Below are 23,379 nucleotides of genomic sequence, written 5' to 3' on the forward strand. Positions count from 1 at the left end.
AGAGTTTGTCTTCTGCGGAAAGCTTTATTAGAAAAAAAAGAGAGCATTTCCTTAGAACTAGAGCAACAGAGGCTTTTCATACTCTTATACCAAGTTAACTTCCGAAAGATTTTTAACTCCCTGTTTCCCAAAGCACACTAAATTTTTGAGCCCTACAAAAACTACAAATTTTCACTAGTCTAATTCTTTTTTGAGAGTTCAGAGAACTGATGGTGTATAAAGTAGAACCGTTTCTAGTTATCACTATTGATGAAGTTTTGGGGGTGACAGGGTGGGGGGGGGGCAGAGCTGACGGCCAAGAAAGAATTCTTGAAGACGCCTTTGGTGCAAAAACGTGATTTTATTAAAGCACAGGGACAGGACCTATGGGGGGAAAGAGTTCGCTGCACTTGGGGTAGTGACAGGTAACTCATTATATACCTTCAGGTTGGGAGGGGGTCAGGGTTAGAGTAAGTCTCTAAGGAATTTTGGAAGCAAAGTTTCCAGGACCTTGAGGGGCTAGCTGTTGCTAGGGAAATGCCATTTATTACCATTTAGTAAAACCTCAGTCATGAGACCCTTCAGATTCTATCAGGGGGCCATAAGCTTGGAGTATGATTGCCAGCATATCTTGGGGGAGTTGAGAGAAAGAAGTTTCCAAAGGGATTTTTATATGTGAAAGTAGACTTACAGGATCCTCAAGGTTAGGATAATGTTAAGCCAAGATTCCCTTTTGCCCCCAGCAAAGTGTCATCATTCAGGCAGCTGAGATCCTAGAGGGAGGTTACTCTGCCGGTTTCAAGGACTTGCCAATGGACTGTAGGCAGTAAGGGAATTTAATTTTTCATTTGTCTTAGTTTCCCACATCACCATGGCAAGCACTTAAACCCCTTTCCTTTGTTCTTGGGTAGCCAGAAGTGAACAAGGAATATCACACATATTCTACTTGGGGGGTGGAGGGGCCAGCGGTGGGGATTGCTGTCAGCTTGTCCCATGCTCCCTCAACACTGTCTCATTATTATGTTGAATATTTAATGTTTTGAAGTATTTAAAAGAATAAACCTAATAATTTCCAGCACTATAAATGTTTTGTAGGGATAGCGGTGCCTGATTATTAGTAAAATAATGTAGTATGAAACAAAGGGAGAATAAATTTTTCATAGTCTTGGATGTCCAATAAATCCACGCAAGAAATTTTGTGGCAGATGCATTTAAGATGTTGTTTCCAAAATAGTATGGCTGAGGGATAAGGAAGATCTTCTCTCAATATTACATATAAGGTATCTCATACATAATGTGGTTGTCCAGCAGTCATGTAATCAAACTACTCTATTTTTTCCTTCCCCCATGGACCTCTTGCTGTCACCCATCTGGACCAACTTTGCAGATGGAAATAAATAAATGTAACCAAAACAAGATAGGGATAAAATAGATAAGTTTATACACAACTAGTAAAGATTCCACATTGCTCATTCTGCAGTTCTGGCAGATTTAGCACAGCGTGTTGTCCATAGTGGGCTTAAAATATTTTCTTTAAATGAGAAATCCATTTGGGGGGCACATGGGTGGGTGTTATATATGTGTGTATGTGTGTGTGTGTGTGTGTGTATGTATGCATGCACACATGTATATGTTAGGTCAAAATCTGCTTCCCTAAAGCTTTTATTCATTTTCTAATAGTCTCCTCTTTGAGGGGGGGCACCTGGGTGGCTCAGTTGATTGAGCATCTGATTCTTGATTTCAGCTAGGTCATGATTCCAGGGTAGTGGGATGGAGCCCCACATCCGGCTCCACACTGAGCCGGAGCCTGCTTAGGATTCTCTCTCCCTCTGCCCCTCTCCACTTTTTGGCACTCTCTCTCTTACTCTAATAGTAATAGTAATAATAATAATAATAAAATAAAAAATAAAAGTCTTCTCTTTGGAACCATGACAACTAACAAGTCTTTTCAGACATCTTATGCTGTGAAGTCTTCTCTTTTCCAAATGAAATGAAGACACAATTACTTCAAACTTATTCCTGAGTTTGGCATTCATACTCATTCTCCTTCTTTTGACCTAACCTTATAAGAAACTAGAGATTACCCTGGAACAATGCAGGGGTTAGGAGCGCTGACCCCCAAGCAGCTGAAAATCCCTTATAACTTTTTACTCCCTAAAACTTAAATTACTAATAGACTGCTATTAACTAGAAGCCTTACTGCTAGTCAATTAACACATATTTTACATATGTATTAAATATCGTATCCTTACAATAAAGTAACCTCCAGAAAAGAAAATGTTACTAAGAAAATCATAGAGAAAATACATGTACAGTACAGCACTCTAAAAAATCCAGCTATAAGTGGACCTGTACAGTTGAAAACTGTGCCGTTCAAGGGTCAACCGTACTAATATGTTTCATGGTCTCAAAGTCCTAGGCCTGTACTAACAACCTTCCCTCCATCTGTAGACCCTCCTCACATTTCTGTTCACCTCTCCCAGGCTTCAAATGGCGAGAAGATATAGTAACAACATAACATGGCCTTTGACTTCAGACAGAGCTAGAATTACTATTCCTGGCCTATAGTAAGGACTCAGTGAATGGTAGCTACTGTTATTGATTACGGGCTAACATTTACCGAGCATTTACTGTGCCCCAGGGCTGTTCATTTTTCTCTTTTAATAGTTTTAGGGGAACTGAGTAAATAGTTATACCTGCTTTACTGAGAAGAGAAGTGTAGGTGTAGAGGGGGTAAATAACTTGCCCAAGATCATAGGGCCAAGATCAGAGGCGTCTGGCCAGCGCCAGAGTTCCGGGTCATTGCGGCATTCCATTTCCTCTCCCGGGCCTTGAACACCCTTTCCCTCCACTGAGCTCTCGCACAGTGCAGTCCCTGCTCTTAGAGTTGCAGGGCCCTCTTAACCGGGGCCTCAGCTCTCCAGGGGCCTCAGCGCTGCAGCCAGCCAGCCGCCAGATGACTAATTCTCAGCCCACACGAAGCAAAGTCAAACAAACCTTATGACCTGCTTTTCAGGCCCGAGGCCTTGTTATTCTCTTCTAGGCGAACCTCCAATGTCTTACAAACGTTTTAGGTTTTGGAACCTAAAAAAATGTGTGCGCTGGGGAAAGGGTAAAGAGGAGTGTTGGGCCACCAGTCGTGGGTACGTCTCAGCGGTGAATAGAACGGCTCGTCCCTAGAGCCATCCGGCGCCTCGTACCTCACAGCTGCGAGCAGGAAGGACAGGCGCGTGAACATCTTTTTCTCACCGTCCACTGAAAGGATTATGCCACAGCACCCGAGCCCCAGAGGCGGGTGGCTCCTGCGCCTGCGCAGTGGGCGGCGCGGGTGCAGGTGCGCTTGCGCAAAGCTCGACTTCTCGCGCTTCTTCAGAGGCCGGGAAGTCGGCGGTAGCTGACTGGGCTGTGTTGGCGACGTCGACGACGACGGAGCGAAGCGAACGGGTGACAGTTGTTGGGGGTTGGGAGCCTGAGGGTTAAAGTTGCGTGTCGTGTTGGCCCGAGGGCCAAGAAGGGAAAGAGTGTATTGTCTCTAGTTACCAAACTGCCCCAGTCCCTGGGTCAGGAGAGGTGGTTGGAAAGAGAATGTAGGCCTGACTGGACCACTCAGGAGTGGCCAAAATAGGCCCTCCTTGCCTCCATTTGAGCTAGTGGCCTTTGGGGGCTGTGTGTGTGTGTGTGTGTTGACTGAACAAACTTTTTGCATGTCGACGCTGCCAACCACCTAACTGCCGTTAGAGTCCAGTTAGAAGCTGGGGTGGGGGCACCTCAGCGTCCCCGGCCCTCCGGTCTGGGGGAGGATGTCTCATTTTTGTTGATTTTGTTTGCATGGCACTCAGAAACGTAATGACCCTTGTAAGCCCCACTCTAGGTTCATGGTGTGAGTTGCGTTGGTATTTCTGTGCGGAGAAAACGTCGTGTAACCTCAGTTTTGCTTCCTAGAATGACATCAAGAATATTTTCTAAAGGGCCCGCGATATCCGGCTTCAAGCCCAAGATTTGGAAACAAAGCAGAGGCAGTCCCTGCCCTTATGTTTCCCCATTTTTATTTCTTTAAGTGATATTTGGAAATTTGTTTACCTCAGTATGATTTGCGGTGTTACTTAGTTGTTTCCTCACTGGATAATGAATTTAGGAGCAGAGATTACCTTATTTAGGTTTGTATTTTGCCTTTTCATGTAATAGGTGTTTGTTGCATTAAATTGGGATTGAAATATATTAGGAGGAGACTAAACATGGAAAAAAATTGCAACAAATTTTGTTGTAGAAGAAAAAACAAAGAAAAACCTTGTTTCACTTGTTGAAATTATATAGATTGAGTAGAAATTTATTATTGCAATTAATCTGGATATTGAGGCCTTAGTCTTTGGTATTCTGTAATACAGGGATCTCCAGTTAATGGCCAAAGCCAAGTGATCTGCACAGTGTTTTAAAGTGAGTTGGAGCGTGTTCTCACGTGGTTAGTTCACTTGTGTAGGTTTCCTCCCTGGCCTTGCGAGCATATCAGTTTGCCAGTGTTGTAGCCATTTCCCTCTTTTATAAATCTGGTTCAGAATCTTCATTGTGGGTTTTTGGTTGTGAAACATGTTATGTGGACTGTGTGGAAAAAAAAAATGTATGTTTAGGCAGCAAGGTTATAGCCACCTCAGTCATAACCAATTTTGAACAGAGTTGGAAAAATGGATCATGTTGTAAATTCTTATTCGGGAAGCAGGGTTCTGTAAAGTGTTTACCTTATTTTGAAGCCATAGTGTTAAATCAAAATTTCAGTAATTAGTAGGCTGAGAATTTGATTTTTTTGTTGATATAATGTGAATTGCATATTTCTTGGAAGGTTTAGTCAACTTCATTTGTAAATTTGGAGTGCTAAAGACAAAGTTACAGATTTTAATATTGAAGGAAATGAAGAGAAACCTAAATGAAAATTCAACTCGAAGTACAGCAGGTATTGAGCAACTTTTATTTTTAAATTTTCTATATTTTTATATTCCATGTAAATCTTGTGTAGTTTATAGAGGGAACATCTTGGAAGGAACTTTAAGGAAGACTGAACATATAGTCTAACCTCTTTTAGGTGCAAAGAAGTAAGATAACTTACTCAAGGCAAAATAGTGACAGAAGTGGGAGTAAAATGAAACTTTCCTGGATTTACTCTAGTGTTCTTTCTACAAACCTTATGTGTTTGAGTTCTGCACTTTTTTTTTTTTTTAAACGTTTTTTATTTATTTTTGGGACAGAGAGAGACAGAGCATGAACGGGGGAGGGGCAGAGAGAGAGGGAGACACAGAATCGGAAACAGGCTCCAGGCTCTGAGCCATCAGCCCAGAGCCCGACGCGGGGCTCGAACTCACGGACCGCGAGATCGTGACCTGGCTGAAGTCGGACGCTTAACCGACTGCGCCACCCAGGCGCCCCGAGTTCTGCACTTTTAAACTGAAAACAAAAAAATAGGCTTATTTCTATTTGTATTTGTGACCTACTTATTTAAAATATTTCCAGAAGCACTTCTGTCTCCGTAACAACTTCCCTTACCATTTCTTCTTTCCCAATTTATTAGTTAGTAAAAGGACAGATGGTAAAAATGAAGAGAACCAGGGAAATGGTGATAATGCATCGTGAAGATAGTAATAACTGTCGGATGTACTGTGTTCTGGCCATTATATGTATTATTTTATTTAATTTTTACACTGGCCCTCTGGGATAGGCATTATTATTAACATCCCTGTTTTCCAGATGAGAAACTAAGGCACAGAAGGGTTAAATCAGTAACTTATGAAGTGGCAGAACCAGCATTTGAATCTAGCTCTAGATGCTAGGCTCTAGCATCCATGCTCTTAATCACTATATTATCCTGCCTCTCTATGTATGTCATATTAGCACAATGAGTTTAAGGAAATTGCCCAAGTTTATATTTTGAAGTTGTGATTCAAACCCACGCAGTCTGATTTCAGAGCTCACATAATTTTCCCAGCTTTTCATCAGATAGTTATCACAGAGACTATATTCTCCCATAGTACATGTTGATGGACCAACTAGAGTATGGTCTAGTGGCAAGATACCTGAATTGAGATTTGGGAACCTTAGTTTCTGTTGTGGCACTGTGCAAGCTTTTTGGATCCCTTTTTTGCTCTGAGATCCCTTCTAGTTTTAGTGTTTATAAATTCTAACTCTTGGCTTGACTTGAGATCCCGGGCCTCCCATCTGGATAGCTTGGAGGTAATATTTATTTATTCTCATGTGGACTGGATATTATCACTTTAAGGCGTTCTAAAAGTGACCCACAGACAATATGCATTAGAGACAACTGGAGTGCTTGTTAAAATTGTAGAGTTTTGGATTCCAAACTAAATCTGCTGAAGTAAAATCTATGACAGTGGGGTCTAGGAGCTGGCATGTTAAGCACAAGTCTGTGTAAATCTTGGTCAAATGAGAACTGTGGCCCTAAAGAGTGTGCTATCATAGTATAAAGAGTGGTTAGGGTTTTGGAAAGCAGGGATCAAAGTTTGGTTCTCCCTCACCTCTGTTGTATTTAAAGGATCCCCTCCAGTTGACATGGTAATAAGCAAGCACAGGAGGGAAATAAGGAAAACAAAAAGTGGATTTAGAAAGGGTCAGGGGGTAAGGAAGGAGATGGGAATTACTTTCAAACAAGAGGAATTAAGTCAGTGTTAATGTAGAACAAGAAAGGAGTTTTTGTAGAGACAAATGAGGCTATTTGGGATCTTAAAAAGAATGTAAAAATCAATCCAAAGATGTAGAAATATATCTATAATAAATATAAAATTAACATACAGAAGTAGACAAATTCAAGTTGTATATTATACAGTTACTCTATAACTAGATCGACTATTTGCCTATTATGTACTAATTTATTGATATATATAATTTAGGCTGTTTGCCTGTACCATTGTTCAATCAGAAAAAGAGGAATAGACAGCCATTAACCTCTAATCCACTTACAAATGATCCAAGTATCAGTACTGCTTCTGACAGTTATGACTTCCCTCCTTTACCAACAGGTAAGAAAATAAGGTGAAAATAAGAATGAAGATTATAGAAAATTACCATTTTTATTTTATTATAATGGAAATAGAAAGTTTACTTTTTCTTCTTTCCACCATCCAAATACAGGGATTACTTGGCTCTTTCTGAACATTCCAGTACAGTAGTTTGAGTTTCCTTGTCTACAAGGATGGCTTAGCATTTAAATGGAGTATCTTAGATCTGGAGCCTTTGTTCTAATGAAGTTGTAACCCACATTGTAAAGATTTGTGTTTTTCTTTTTCAAGATACATGGATATTGTGACTTAGGCATGTGGTGATAAAGAATGGAGAAACTCAAGTTGCATCAGGAATAGGGATAAGTATGCATGTGAACACAGGAAAAATGGGGGTAGCAGGGTAGAAGCCTAACATTTCTGCTGCTTGGCTTTTTTCTCTTCTCTTAGCATTTTTGCCTTTCTTCATTTGATGCTTCATTTCTCTCATCCAGTTGGCTTCCTTATAGCTTCAACTAGCCCATGAACTGAATTGCCCTTGCTGGGAGTTAACATAGCCTTTTTAGTTCTAGTTTTCAGAGTCTACTGTTGACTGCCTTCTGTATCTTTTGATTAAATTCTAGAGACAGAGAGCCTTTGGTTCAGCACATCTTTTTCAGTGAGGTCATTAAAATTCTGGTTTAGCTTTATGATTAGGCCTCTCATCTCTGTAACAATTAGCTGTGGTGGTGGGTGCAGAGAGGTCTTAATGTTTGCTGACTTTTTATTTCTCTTAAGAAGAAGGGCATGGATAGGCAGGTATTCTGAAATATACTTGGTATATGCTGGTTATATACATTTATATAATTTTGAGGATACTTTAAAAATCTTTAATAGGCTCTTTTGCAACTGGATTTTTAAAATCTCTTTATATATATAGCCACATATAAATATAAAATATATATATTTGTTGATTTCATCCAATGTGCTACCATAGACCTTACTTAGTCTGCTTCTAAGCTGTAATTATTTTCTTTCATGTTTGAGGAATTTAAAATAGGAATTTTATATTACTCTCATTTTTATGGATAAAAGATAAAAATTCATATGGATATACATAAATGGGCATTTATCTGGTCATCCTCTGCCATCTAAAAAATTTCTCTGACGTTTAAAATATTTTTATAAATAGCATGAATGTTGGCCTTGAAAAATAACAGCATTTGGAGCTACTCCATAGGGAAATGTTCATCCTCCTGAAGTACTGAACTGGCCAAACTCTGACCAGGATTACAATCTGTCAGAGATCTATAAGATTCTTATACTGGGTAAAAGATAGGACTAGATCAGTGATTTTCAAATTTGTGTCTTGATCCATTAGTCCGATTGGGAAAAAGTTAATCTTTAAAGAAGGAAATAGAAGAGAATAAAGTAGAATAGAAAATATGAGAGTGCATCACAGATAGTAAGGATACAAGTTGATGGTGCAGTTTTATGTTCTCTCTCCTTTCTCTCATGCACACACATGCATACCATGTGTATGTGTATATATGTGTGTGTGTGTGTGTATGTTTGTGTGTGTGTGTGTATATATATATATATATGTTCTGGGCTATGATGTAGTTTTATTTCAAGTTATTTATTTATTTTGAGAGAGAGAGAGAGAGAGAGCACGCACAAGCAGGGGAGGGGCAGAGCAGGAGAGAGAACCCCAAGCAGGCTCCACGCTGTCAGCCCAGAGCCTGATGCGGGGCTCAAACTAACGAACCATGAGATCATGACCTGAGCTGAAATCAAGAGTTTGGCGGTTAACCTACTGAGCCACCCAGGTGCCCCTGGGCTATAATGCATTTTTTGCTGTGGGTTGGGGTCAAAAAAGTTTAAGAAACATTGATTACGCTGAATTCATGTTACAAAATACAAGGTACTATATATACTAGGATTGATTGTGGAAAAGATACAGATTAAACTATTATCCTTGTTTAAAATACAGTGGAGAAGAAAGACATCTATAAAAATTAATAAGGCAGGCTGTGACAAATTCCACAACAATGCTATTAAAGAACACATACATATCTTCAAGTCCACTGCTTATTCAGGCTTTTAGTTTCCCACGAATTAAATAAGTATGAAATAATTATTTTTTAAAAATGTTACCTATCTTACTTTTATCTATGTTATTTATATCTTTTGAGATTGGGCCTGGGAAGCTGTGAATCCAGAGTTGCCTCCTTTAGTGAAAACACTGAACACAGGGTATGTGGAAAAATGGACACTAGTGACTGTGTGTGTCTATTATTGACTGATGTCATTTTTCGTGTACATTTTACATTTCTCAATTTGGAAACAAACTACTAATATTTATAAGACATGTTTCCTTTAAAGGCAAATGCCACATTCAGTTTCTCCTCCCCTGAGAAGTCAAGATTCTATGTCTAAGTCTATTCAATCTATTCAATCAAATACTGAAAGAAGCAAGAGTGGTTGGAGGTGAGTTTACTTAAGATTTCTCTTTCTTTTTCTCCTTCCTTTCTCCTCCTCCCCTTCTTTCCCTCCTCCTTCATCTCTTTGTCCTTGCCTAGACAAAATTACATTTAGAAAATTTTTATACTTAATAATAACCAACTGTGTGGGCTCACCTAGGACTGTAAGTTTTTCCAGGGCTTGTCCCCAGGCCAGGAGCACCTCCTAGACAAAAGCATTGGAGCAGGTTGCAGATGTGTTGTTTACCAGTAAGGAGTTGGGAAGCTGAAAGAAACTTTTCTAAACTGAGTAATACAAGTTATCCCATAGTCATGGAAAGACAAAATTATGTTTCTGTTCTCACTATTGGAAATAAAATTGCTGTCATATGAGGAGGTGATCGATGTAGGAAAAGTTTTATAGAGGTATATCAGACAATTAACTAATAAAAATGCCAGTAACATTTTTTCCTGGATATTGTGATGTTTGCGATATTTATCACCTTTTAAAATTTTGTAATTATTTGTGATTTCTTTTCTCATTATTTTCATACCTACTTTTGCACCTAATTTACTTGAGAAACCTCTTCACATCATACAAGCTTCAGGCCCCATACAGTCTGGACTTGTGCCTGGTCTCTAGGAAACCAGGACCTTTTCTTGGATTATTTTCTCTAACGAGGGATGAGTTGTGTTATTTGCCCCCTTGTGATCCTGGTGATATTTTCAGAAAAATTATTCAGAAATGAGAATTTGTGACCTGGACTAGTTTCTCCTTGTGGAACTCTTAACTAGTATGAATTATACTAGTTATCAAAAGAAATTATACTTTTGATTTTGGCCTCATTAACATTATGTTCTTATCAGTTCTGATCTCCTCATAGATTAAATTGATCCAACTCCCTTAGATTAATATAATAAAATCCTGCAACAGAATCATAAGTTGGGCTTTTAAGCTATGTAGTAAAAGTACAAAATTTCTAATTAAATAGTTACCTATACTGCCTATATTTATTCTCGTTATTTAGAATCATCTATAAGCCATAGTTTAACTTGTAAAAATTTTACTTTGTAGAAAATTTAAAAATAAATATATAAAGAAGCAAGAAAATGTCCTTAAAATCTTACACTCAGAGACAACCACTGTCATATGAAGGCTTATATGGTTTAAAAATATACTTTGTAGCACTGGAATCTGCGTGGGGAGAGTAGGATTCTCTGGGTTCCAGATTGATAGTAACTTGCTATATAACTTCATGCAAGTTGTTTTGTCCCTCAGTTTCCTCACCTAAAAAGAGAGGTATAATATATTGTAGAGTTGTTATGATAATGTATTTGGAATTTCCAACTAGTCAGTAGTTACAAGGTACTTTATAAACCACAATTTTTCACTATTAATTTTTTAAAAGGAAAAGTATATAGAAATAAAAACTAATATTAATTTTAAACTATTACAGCTGCAGAGATGACAACAAAAATACTAGCTGGAAAACTTGGGATAGAAATGATTTTAGGCCTCAATGTGAAAGGACAAACTTAGTGGCAAATGACAGAATAAATTCTTGTCCAAGGAGTTGGGGAGCTCAACAACAGAAACAGTTGAAAATATCCGAACCTCCTAACTCATCTCATCAAAGAGAAACTGAAGTACTCAGAGAAACACATTCATCAAAAATACCTGGCTCCACAATGAGAGGTCTAGACAAAAACAGTGCATTACAGGCATTTAAGTCTAATTTTCAACAAAACCAATTTAAGAAGAAAATGTTGGATTATATTCCAGAAGAAAGCACTCTCAAGGTAAACTTTTAAATATGAATTATTTACATTTTTGTATTTACATTTAAAAAATGAGATAAATATTTAGAAGTTTACAGCGATAAGAGCATTTAAAATCAATCCCATGGCATGCATTTCTTGGTTAACACAAATATCTAGTTCCATTGGAGTGGATGAATGTTCATTTCCAAAATATTTTCTTAGAGGTTGTGAATGGCCGCTCCTGTTCATGGTTGCTTTAGAGTATCTTACCGGGTTCTGAATTTCACTGTTTATTGATTGTTGGGATGATGAGTTTATCCGTTACTTATAGAAATTCTCAAAGTTCTTCCTTAAAGGGCCAGATAGTAAATATTTTTTACTTTATGGGTCATATAGTCTCTTAGCTATACCACTCAACTCTGCCTTTGTAGCTTGCAAGCAGCCATAGACAATACATAAATGAATAGGCTTGGCTGTGTTCCAATGAAAATTTACAAAAATAGCAGGATAGATTTGGACTGCAAGTCAGAATTTATTGTACCTTTCCAGTTTCGTATTCCATAATCTACTAATTCTCCAATACACTAGCCATTTCAGACCCTTCACAATTCTCTGACCATGATATGCACTCTGTATATTTTTCTCTATATCTGTACCTCAGCCTTATTTCCTCCTATCACCACTCTTTGCTCTAATTGTTCTTTGTAAATATCTTTAGTATATTCTATGTGCTGGTTGTTCACTACCTTCCTTCCCTTGTGCCCTGGCTCAGTAGATTCTTTACACTCTACTCTTGTCTGTGTTTTGGAAGGCTGAATTGTCCTACACAGTACAGCATCCTGAGGTCCCTAGGCTAGCTCCTGTTAGGGATCAGCCAGTTGGGGTCACTGGCAGGAAATTAGAGGGTGGGGAGAAAGTTTGGGGTTTCCCATTTTCTCCCTGTTTAAATGTTGTGTCATAGTCAGTAGCTGATCCTAAATGATACAGCCCCTCCATGAGTCCACCTTTCACAGGTGTGGTAATTTTATTTCATCCCTTTGTCCTTTCAGCCTAGGAGTGACAGTAGTTTCTTATTGTTGTTAGTCTTTGAGGGCTTAAGTACCCTGTGCTTGTTCTGTACATACACTCGTAAGAAGTCTTTTCAACAGAAAGTTTGTTTTTTTTTTGCTAGAAATCTGACTAATATAGCATATATCACAGTGGCTTTCAACCTTATGTTTCCTTGTATACAAGAATGATATGACATAGTTTACCTTAGTAACAGTTGTTCATTATGGCAGTAGCTCTCAATGGGAGGCATTGGTATTTTGGTTACGAAGAGGAGGAGAAAGAAAGTAATTGTAGTTGGAAAAAAAGTCCCATCAGTTGTTCTTTGATGTGTCCCCACCCTCACAAAGGAAAGTACCCTCCCCCCCAAATTAATAACTTAACACACTGTATTCTTAGTTGATTTTTTAAAAGGCCAAACACAATTCCCATCTCAGGGACTTTATACTTTAGTGTTTCTCAGTCCTCATTTCATCAACGTATTTAATAATTCCTATCTGTCTTTATCCTTTTACCCTGTTTTTAAAAAATGCATAGGATATATCAATTCCTGACATTCAATTATGTATTTATTTGTTTATTTTCTGGATCGTCCATTAGATGGCAGAATCTGTGAGGGTAGATATCTTGTCTGTTTTGTTCAGTGTTGTTTCCTCATTAACAATATTTGGTGCATAGTAACTGCCAATGAGTACTTTTGTAATGAATGAGTGAATGTGTCTGGCTCCCCTCTTAGAGTATTAACACGTTAGGGAAAGGAATTGTGTTTTACTCACCTGTGTTTATCACAGGATTGGCACACGATTCTTTAAAAACAAGTAAATGAATGAATGTCCACATGAATAATTCTTTGCTTTAAAAATACTCAGTGAATAAATGAGTGATGAATGTTCATATAAATAATTCTCTTCTTGATTAATGGTCTCTAAGTAATCCTAGTTTCTCCTGCTATAAAGTGCTAATGATGTCTTTAATTTAGGGGAATAACTGTACTAAAATTATCAGTAGTGGGTTTTGTTGCATATATTACACATTTTATGCCTGGGGACCTAGAATCTTTAACATGGAAAGTGAAAGAGTATGATGAAAAAAAAATGAAAGGATTTTCTAATGCTGTGTTTTTATTTTTTCAAAAGGAAGGCTCATTGTATCAGTTAAAGCTTAAGGAAAAAGATAATTCTTTAAGAATTATATCTGCAGTGATTGAAAGCATGAAGTACTGGTGTGAACATGCACAGAAAACTGTACTTCTTTTTGAAATATTGGGTAGGTATGGTACTTCAAAAAACCTCAGTAATACTATTTGGACGATAATTTTGAATGTCAATAGGAATACCTAGGGAACCTTAAAGAAAAATAAAATTTGCAAAAGGAGATTATGTTTTATTAGGATTTTCTTCAATTCCTGAATTTGTCATTGATTTGGGTGACTTAAGATGTATTTGGTTATTTATGGTAATATTCTTCTGATTTATAATGTTAAAACTGGAAAGATTGTTACAAGGGCTCTAAGTTAATCCTTGAGGTAGGTGAAGAAATGGGGCAATTCATTAGAGTACATTTGACTATAACAAAGCAAGTTAGCTGCAGAAATGGATCTAAAAACCAAATCTCCTTTATTCTCAATCTGGTGTTCTTTGTACTATATTATACTAAATCCAGTAGTAATTTCGTATATAGTTAAATCATATTTTATTTATTTTTTTTTTTTTAAATTTTTTTTTTTTTTTTCAACGTTTATTTATTTTTGGGACAGAAAGAGACAGAGCATGAACGGGGGAGGGGCAGAGAGAGAGGGAGACACAGAATCGGAAACAGGCTCCAGGCTCTGAGCCATCAGCCCAGAGCCCGACGCGGGGCTCGAACTCACGGACCGCGAGATCGTGACCTGGCTGAAGTCGGACGCTTAACCGACTGCGCCACCCAGGCGCCCCGTTAAATCATATTTTAAATACTCTAAAAGAACATCTATGAAGAATCCTTTAGTGATAGGAGAAAACACCCTATGATTAATCTGTTTCTTAAATTATTACTTAAAAGTTTTTAGAATGTTTCCAGAATTTGATTTTACCTAGAATGAAGAGATAAACAAGAAATAGAGACTCAAAACATATTTCTTTTAATTCAAATAAAATAAATATTTAGTACTGTTTAAATTATTTAATATTCTAAATATATAGAAAAATAGAGAATATAAATATCCACATACCTATGTTATAGATCTATTTGAAGCTCCCATCCTTGTTTCTTCTTCTCTAGAGATAATCCCTGTGGTATCTTTCCTGTCCATGCTTTTATAATTTTACTATGCACATCTGATTTCACAATTTATATTTTTTGCTCTATGTGTTTTAAAATACATGTATTAATATTCATCTAGAATTATGTTTTTGATTTTAGCCATCTTTCTGTCCTATCACAGTGTTGGCTTCATCCTGAAGCTCCAAATGTGGTCTCTCCAGCACTTCTGACTCTTTCCTTTTGGTATTAAGATGACTATCAAAATTTTCTGTACCACACATGCTTATACCACACTGTCACATTTGTTGATAGTTCCTTCTCCTTGTGTTTTCCAGAAACTAGCAAATGACTAGCCAATCTTGAACTCTGTAGCTGGGAATGGGATATGCTGATGGGTTAAATTAGTCTCCTGGAGGGGCGCCTCGGTGGCTCAGTCAGTTAAGCGTCTGACTTCAGCTCAGGTCATGATCTCACAGTCTGTGAGTTCAAGCCCCGCATCGGGCTCTGTGCTGACAGCTCAGAGCCTGGAGACTGCTTCAGATTCTGTGTCTCCCTCTCTCTCTGCCCCTCCCCTGCTCATACTCTGTCTCTCTCTGTCTAAAAAATAAATAAAAGCAATAAAAAAAAAAATTAAAAAAAAAAATAAATTAGTCTCCTGGATCTGTGGGTCGGTCAGATCCTATCCAAATCATATGGCTAAGAATGACATAGCAGAGGTTTCCTAAAGGAAAATCTGGGTATTATTAGGGGGAATGGAGACTGACCTCAAAATAACAAATGTTCACTGTCAGTACTCAACAGGTGGTTATTAAAGAATGAATAATGCTCTCATTTGATAATTTATTGAAATAAACATGAAATATTATTTGCATTTTATATATGAAACAGATTTGAAAGAGGTTAAACAATGTGCTCAATTTAGTTAAGTTGAACTGGAATGCAAATAAATGATTTCTGATTCTAATTCAGTGTTTTTTCCTTCATTAAACCATGATGCTTATTCATTATATTTTTGTATTTTATTATTATAATATAGAGTGGTCTGAGGATTTAACCACTCTATAGAACACACCATAAGAAAAAAGAATCAAATGGCCAAATATTATCAATGGTATGAACTTTTGCACATAACCTGTTCCTGAATTAGACAAGGCCAAAAATTTTGCTTTCCTTGGTATAAAGCAGTTTCAGAAATGTCATTCCCTCTTAAAGTGTTGTCTTTATTATTGTATAAATAAAAGTAGGAGAGCTTGGTGTAGGAATAGTATTTAAATGTCACTTCTCACTGTTAAGTTTTATTTACATTTACCAACTGTTTCTCCCCCCTCCCCCATTTTAATGTTGCTTAGCTGTTCTTGATTCAGCTGTTACACCTGGTCCGTATTATTCAAAGACTTTCCTTATGAGAGACGGGAAAACTACTCTGCCTTGTGTATTTTACGAAATCGTGAGTATTTGTTTAAATATTCTTTGCAAAGCCTGTGCCAACAAAACATACAAATGTAGGCTGTAATTACATTGCAGTAGAAATTCTGTTAACAATTTAGTAGTACTTTCAGCATTTTGTTTGGTTTTAGTTCTGACATTAAAGTTTATTTGTTTAGCTAATCTAGAGAACCTACCTGCACCTGCCAGGTGCTGTGCTAGATACAAAGGATACAAAATGGAGTATAAGTGCTAAATAGCTTTCTTTCAAAGAGTTTATTACAATCTCAGGTAGAGAGACTTACATAAATGTTAAACCGTGGCATGATAAATGGTATGATAGAGGAATGTGCAATGTGCTATAGAAGTAGATAGCAAGGATGGGGCAGATCAATTTTTGAAGAATGCAGTAACCTGTCTTATCTTACATATTTAAAAACTAGTAAAGCCAGAGTGTGTTGGGGGAGGGGAGAAGCGTGAGGAGTGCATTGTAAGATGGGAGGGCAGCATATGCTAAGAGAGAGCATGGATTGTAGAGGAAACTGCAAGTAGTTTATAATTACCAGAGCCTGGAGTCAGTAAGTGATGGGGGTGAGGATAGTGGCTTTAAAATTGAAGAAGTCAAAGAGTGGGTTGGGATATAGAAAAGACTCTTTGTGACAAAGAAGGCTGAGGGTGACAAAGGAGGGTGGAGATCACAAAGGAGGCTGCAGACTTTTAACTTACATACATTATAGAAGAGTTGGGTATTAATTCTGAACTTGTCCTTGATTCCAAAATCAGACTTGGATTCCAGTTTTTACTCCCACCATTTACTAGTTTTATGACCTTGAGTAAAGCTACTTCAACTTTACGAGTTTTTTTAATCTGTGAAATGGGGAGACTAATTCCTACTTTGAAAGGTTATTTTGGAGATAAGATGATAAAACATGAATGTATAGCATTTGACATAGAGTAGATGATCAAGAAATAGTAATTATGTTATTAATTTCTGTAATATTTTTAATACTTAGTTTTCTCTAGTCTGATAAGCTTAAAATTTTTTATTGAAGTATAATATATACCTAAAAGTGTAAAAATCATAATTGTGCAGTTCTATGAAGTATCTGTGAAGTGTCACAAAGTGAACATTACCAAGGTTAAGAAATAGAATATTGTCACCCTATGTATCCTTGTGTCTCCTCACACTATCTATCTCCTGTCTCTACCTAAAAGTAACTACTATCCTGACTTTTAATATCACAAATTAATTCTGCTTAGTTTTGAACTTTATATAAATAATATTATATGGTACATCTTTTATGTCTTTCCCTCAACACAATGTTTGTAAAATTCATCTGTGTTGTTGCATGTAGCTATAGCCCACTTATTTATATTTCTATGTACAGTATTCTGTTGTAAAACAATTTAATTTTCTCTCCTACTGTTGGTGGCATCTGAGTTGTTTCCAGATTTTTTGCTGTTAGGAATAATGCTCTGGGAATATTCTTCTGTTATGTTTTTCATGCATATGCACGCATTTCTGCTGAGCATCTACCTAGAAGTAAAATCACTGTATCATTGTGTAGCTGTATATTCCAATATAGTAGTTATTCACCAAAGAATTTTCCAAAGGGTTGTACCAGTTTACACACTCACAGTCAGTGTAGGTGAGTTTTAGTTTTTCTGTATTCTTATCAACACTTAGTACTGTCAGTCTTTTTTGTTTCAGCTATTCTAGGGGGTGTTTAGTGCTGTCTTACTTCTTTACATTCCCTGGTGACTAATGAGGTTGAACACCTTATATATGTTCACTGGCCACTTAGATACCTTCTTTAAAGTCTGTTCAGGCCTCTTATTCTTTTTTTCTATTGAGTTATTGTTTCGTCCTTATTTATTTAGAGGAGTTGGTTTTGTTTTTGTTTTTTTGTTTGTTTTTGTTTTTGTAACTATTCTGGGTACAAGTTTTTGTCCATTATTTGTCTTGCAAATATTTTCTCATACTCTATAGTTTGCTTTTTCTTAACGGTAGCTTTTGAGGAACAGAAATTCTTCATTTTAATATAGTCCTTTTAGCAATTATCAATATTACCCCTTATAGCTAGTGCTTTTTATGACCATTTGGTGAAAGCAATTCCAGAATAATTTTATTCATGGTTAAGAGGAATTGATGCTGGCTGTGTTTTTCCTGTTACTGTTTTTTTTTTCCTGTTTTACTAGTCCCATTAAGGCATGGGTCCTTTTGGGTCCTAACTCTAAGCTGGGGGTGATGGTGGAGGTAGTGACCAGAATCTCTTTTCCTTGTGGACCTCTGACTCTGTTTTTTATCTCCCGGTCCTGGGAGCCTGTCAAAAACTGTGCTCAGTTTTTTAGACTCTTAACTGCCTTGACTATACTTGATACAGAACCTCAGTGAGAAACATCCCTAAATGTCAGGCCGCATTCTGGACCTCTGTCTTCTCCCAAATGGGTGTCTCTGTATTCCCCCACTGCGTTGGTATCTCTCTAATGTCTACAAGAAGATATAAATATTTCATCCAGTTATTCTAGTTGTTCTTAGCTAGAGACTTGGCCTAAACTACCTGGTCTACCATCTACTAAAAGTGGAACTCTAGCAGTCTAATAGAAATGAATAATTCATGTGCCATTACAGTGGGAATTATTCAGTCTTTTAAGAAGCAATAGCTCACCAGCTTGTAAGGAGCCCTACGCAAGTGAAGGTTTTTCCTCTGTGACAGGGCACCCCTATATGCCCAGCTATTATGGTCTTGTCAGCCGTGGGGCTCTAAGTCAGCTGAGGGAATTACAGCATTTTGAGGTGATTGATATTTAGTTGATTATATTTTTAGTTTCAAAAAATTGAAATTCAGATGAAGTAAAAAAATAACTATTGATATTTATTTTTTTAAAAACAGGATCGTGAACTTCCAAGACTGATTAGAGGCCGAGTTCATAGGTGTGTTGGAAATTATGACCAGAAAAAGAATATTTTCAAATGTGTTTCTGTCAGACCAGCATCTGTTTCTGAACAAAAAACTTTCCAAGCATTTGTTAAAATTGCAGATGCTGAGATGAGGTATTATACTAATATAATGAGTGAAATTTAAATAGTGATGAAGGAAGTTTAAATAGTATAATTTAAAGCATTTTTGTTATTAAGTTATCATCTCCATGGTTTTATAGCTACTGTTTTTCTGTATTTCATTTGTTGAATTAAAATATTTCAGTCCTTTTAAATGTGGGAAGAGTTTTTTTTTATGACAGTGGTGCATTTGCTAAAATTAACCATTTTGGATAAAAATGTTCAATATAATAGGAATAGATACTTATTTAACATGAAGTAATAATGCATTTGAGTCAGCACAAAAGCCAACATCAAGCCTAATGGGGAAATAAAGAGACGTTCCCTCTAAAGTCAGGAATAAGACAAGGGTGCCCACTATCAGTACTGTTACCAGGCATTATACTGGAGCTGTTAGTCTATGAAGTTCATTTTATTACTTTAAAGTATTTAGTAAGCATGTATTATACATACATATATATATATATATATATATATATATATATATATATATAATTTGCATTTAATTCTCTCTTTACTTCTCATATCTGTCTTTCTAAAATACATTTGCACTCTGGTCTTTCCTCTCTACATCCTCTCCCTGCCCTCATTTTTTGGATCTCTATTGTTTACCTGTCTATGAAGCAAACAAGTGGAGGGGAGTGATAATCTCCAGCTTGAAAAATAATCATGGTGGAGGAATCCCTCAGAAGGTGCATGAAAGGAGGATACAGAAGATGATAGCAAGTTCCTTTCTAGCTTTGTAGTTACTGCTTTATAGCAAAGATTCAGTTGTGATGCCAGTTGGGAGATCACATCCAGAAAGATTCATGTACGCTCCTTTAAAATATGGTATATACTTTGAACCAGGAACCCATATGTGGTGCTATTTCTTCCATAGCTTTGATTCATGGGTCCAGGAATCAAAGGGTGGTAGCAGGACTGAGTTTTGTTATTATTAGACCAAATAATGTACTCACAAAATTTTTGCTTCCCACCTCCACAATTTTGGGCTGCTAATTTAGAGATCTTATGTTCTGTTGTAGTCTGGTTTGCCCCAAATGCAGACACTGAGACGAAGTCTTATTATTCACTAGTAGTTTATTTGGGACTGTTACCTCACAGGGGAAGAGACAGAAGCAAAGAAGGGAAAACCAGTAACCCAGGTGGCTTATTTAAGTTGGCCACTACTGGGGTGTATAAGACTTGATGAAATGCATCATAGGATCATCCACCTTAATGAAAACCGGGGAAGCATATATTCATCAGCTCCCACTTTTTTTTTTTTTTAATATTTATTTTTTGGGAAAGTGCAAGTTGGGGAGGGATAGAGAGAGGGGGACAGGGGATCTGACAGCTGGCAGCAGCGAGCCTGATGTGGGGCTCGAACCCATGAACTGCAAGATCATGACCTGAGCCAAAGTTGGATGCTCAAACAACTGAGCCACCTAGGTGCCCTGCGACCACTTGTTTTTTAAGGGTTGGCCCATGGATCCTAAACTTCCTTACACTTTCGGGTTGTGTACAGATGAATATTAAACTGGCTTCCGATGGTATTCTACTCCATGGAAGCAGGAAAACCCTATGACAGGATGCAATAAGCAGGTGGAGCAGGCCTGAGGTAATGCAGTTAGATTGTGTCTCCATAGAGCTGGTTGGAGTCTACAGAACTGGTTACCGCAGCTGTAGCTGGAATAAAAGACCGTCTGAAGAGAATCTGAAGTGGTGCACAAGAAGTGTCTGGTGCAGTTCCCAAGGAGTGCTTTAATGGTTTTATTCTACTAGAAGCTGAGACTGCCACTTGGCCATTTTAAGTTCTTTATGTTACTGAACTAACAGGCAAACAAAGGAGTTACCATACTGTCTGGAGTAATTCAATCCAAATTAACAGTAGAAAAATGAATTTCTCTACACATTGAGGAAGCACTGTCATACCCAGGAGATTCTTTGGAGTACCACTTAGTAAAATATAATGGAAAACTACAGCAACCCAATAAAGGCAATAACACTGAGGATTCAGACTCCCAAGGAATGAAGGTTGAATATAAAGAAACCATCTAGCTGAAGTCATACATATAGAGGAAGTATAGAAGAAGGAGTTATAAATACTAGCTTGTGGCTTTGTGATCAATGCAGTGTAAGAAAGAGCTGGAAACTAGATAATCTGACACATATGGAGAATGATAGAGGTGATAGTGGTGGTGGGGTGCTATTAAAGTTTCCTACGGAGGTGAGAAGCTAGACATACCTCAGAGGAATGAAAAATCTAGGTTTCTATCTTTGTGCAAAGCTGACTTGAACATACTCTGGGAGAGGTCTCTTTTACTCTAGTACTTTCTCTGTATCTGCATATGGTTGGGTCATAGAGCTCTAATTTTTATTAGCTGCAGGTTTATCTCTCCCTTCGAGTATGTTTATGAGGAACTAGGTTGTAGTGAGAGATCATGCCACCCTGGGAATCTTTCCAAAATATGTCTTTCATGACATTTTGCTCAAAGACAGCTGATGACATCTTGTTGCCTACAAGATAAAGCCTCTTACACTGTAAGATGTTTTAGGATATTCACAGTCTGGTCCCTCTTTGTTTCTATGACTTCTCCAACCATCCTCCTTCACCTCCCAAAATGTAGGCTCCAGCCCCACAGGACTACTGTCCATTCCCTAAACAGGCAGTGATTGAGCATCCATATATGAGCTTCTGTCTATCCTCACCGCCCCCCCTACCCCCCCCCCCCACCACCAAAGCATGATCAGGTATGATGGGTGATGTAGTCAATCACTGCTCCAAAACTCTGAGAGCATTTGTCCTAAGGGGTCCTGGGTAATTTCTGTGTTTTAATGAGTTCCTTTAGGATCTAGACTCCTTTGGGATCCAGAGCCCCTTAGTCCCAGGGATGTGTAGAACGGGAGATGTGAGAAGGGATGTTGCAGACACAAGTGACAACTACAGAGGCTGTCACTTTACATATCTTTGTAAATAAAGGTAAACAGGACCTTAGGTTAGTCTCCTGGAGTGCTCAGACACACTAAGTAAGTTGGGCAGAGGGTGAATGAGCTGGTCTCTTAGGGTCCTTCCAACCTGAGGGTCTTGCTTTCCCAGGTTGTATGATGTTCTGTAGGATGGTGCTTCGGGTATGGTAACCCTCCTTTTCTTTACTTCCCTGGCTCCCAAGACTTTCCCACATTCTAGAACTATTTTGATTGATGTTCATAGTTACATTGAGTCTTTTTATTAATTATAGCATTCGTAAGTATTACTACATAATGCATCTCACAAGATTGTATCATTTTAACGGATCTCTGAGGCAAGCATTTAATACACAGGTTCTTAACCCTGGAATATATATTTGAATTACATTAGGAGCTTTAAAATTCTTTGGATAGCCCTCTCCCCTCAGGAATCTGATTACATTTACTGGTACAGTAATCAGTATTTTAAAAATGTGTGTCCTTACTACTTAAAGTGGTCCACAGACCAGCAGACTTGGCATCAGAAAATATAAAATTTAGTGCCTAAAAAATTGTAGAATTTTAGGCACCACTGCAAATCTACAACATCAAAATTAGCATTTCACAGGACCCTTAGGCAGTTCATATGTAGATTTTTAGAAGCACTGCCTCTTGGGCCTCCCAGACCGAGAACCATTGATTGGCCCTGTGAGCAAGATGAGAGGCATCGTTAATGGAGCAGCTGAAGCTCCTACGCCTGATCTGTGGCAGTGTCTGCTAGCTCTGTGGTCTGTGCTTCCTAATGAGACGTTCGCACCAGGGATGCTGCCCGCTCATTTTCCAGAGGAGAAAAATTCTGATAAATGAGGTGTATGAAACTTCACTTGATGTCATTATCTGCTGCAACACCAGCACATATGTCCACGTATAAAAAATTTTAATGTGGCTCAAACAGCATCAGCAGGGTGAAAATTCTAGCCATTGGACTCAGTTATGCTTCTTCAGGGAGGGAACTTTTAATATTCCTTAATGCTCCTACTGAGCTTTCTTAGCTCTGAGGGACTCGCTGAGGTGTGGGTGTCTGGAGAAGCACTGGAGTGAGGTCTCAAGGGTAGAAATTACCTTTATTTTTTCCTTTCCTCCACAAATTACTAAACCTGTCTATACATGAGATTTTTTTTATGGCAATACCACTGAATCCTATGGATACAACACAAGGAAAAAGTGATGATGTGGATGTGTATACTGGGTTGTCTGTTTCAGTTAAAGAGCAGTGTGGTTGAAGTAGTCCAAATTTTCCATGAGTTAGAGATTATGTCAGGGAATTCTATAATAAAATGTCAAAAACTAGTAAGTTCTTGTTCTGAGAGTATTTAGTAGGAGTAGATATTCTAATAGGAGTTTGCTGTCTGTAAAGTTGAAGGAATGCATGTCTCAGCCTGAAGAACAGCCAATAAATATTTACGAAACACTGGCTACATCCAGGCACCGTGTCAGG

At 37.8% G+C, this 23,379-nt stretch overlaps 1 protein-coding gene across 2 annotated transcripts in view; it reads left to right on the plus strand.

Annotated features, from left to right (window-relative positions):
• Nucleotides 1-2,203: 2,203 nt before the first annotated feature.
• Nucleotides 2,204-23,379, plus strand: part of SPATA22 (spermatogenesis associated 22) — a 62,719-nt gene continuing 41,543 nt past the window's right edge. Inside the window, exons 1-8 of one of the 2 annotated variants that reach the window (XM_025916990.2) lie at nucleotides 2,215-4,924; nucleotides 6,870-6,998; nucleotides 9,152-9,212; nucleotides 9,342-9,446; nucleotides 10,876-11,218; nucleotides 13,363-13,492; nucleotides 15,817-15,914; nucleotides 18,787-19,108. In XM_025916990.2, coding sequence (XP_025772775.1) covers nucleotides 4,882-4,924; nucleotides 6,870-6,998; nucleotides 9,152-9,212; nucleotides 9,342-9,446; nucleotides 10,876-11,218; nucleotides 13,363-13,492; nucleotides 15,817-15,914; nucleotides 18,787-18,978 — 1,101 coding nt within the window. In that variant the 5' untranslated portion in view covers nucleotides 2,215-4,881 and the 3' untranslated portion in view covers nucleotides 18,979-19,108. Of the gene's footprint in view, nucleotides 4,925-6,869; nucleotides 6,999-9,151; nucleotides 9,213-9,341; nucleotides 9,447-10,875; nucleotides 11,219-13,362; nucleotides 13,493-15,816; nucleotides 15,915-18,786; nucleotides 19,109-23,379 lie in introns of those variants that run through there. The other variant, XM_086686308.1, reaches the window with a different exon arrangement.

This window comes from Puma concolor, chromosome E1, assembly GCF_028749965.1.
Source record: "Puma concolor isolate L17-30 chromosome E1, mPumCon1.1.hap2, whole genome shotgun sequence".
NCBI classification, from domain to species: Eukaryota; Metazoa; Chordata; class Mammalia; order Carnivora; family Felidae; genus Puma; species Puma concolor.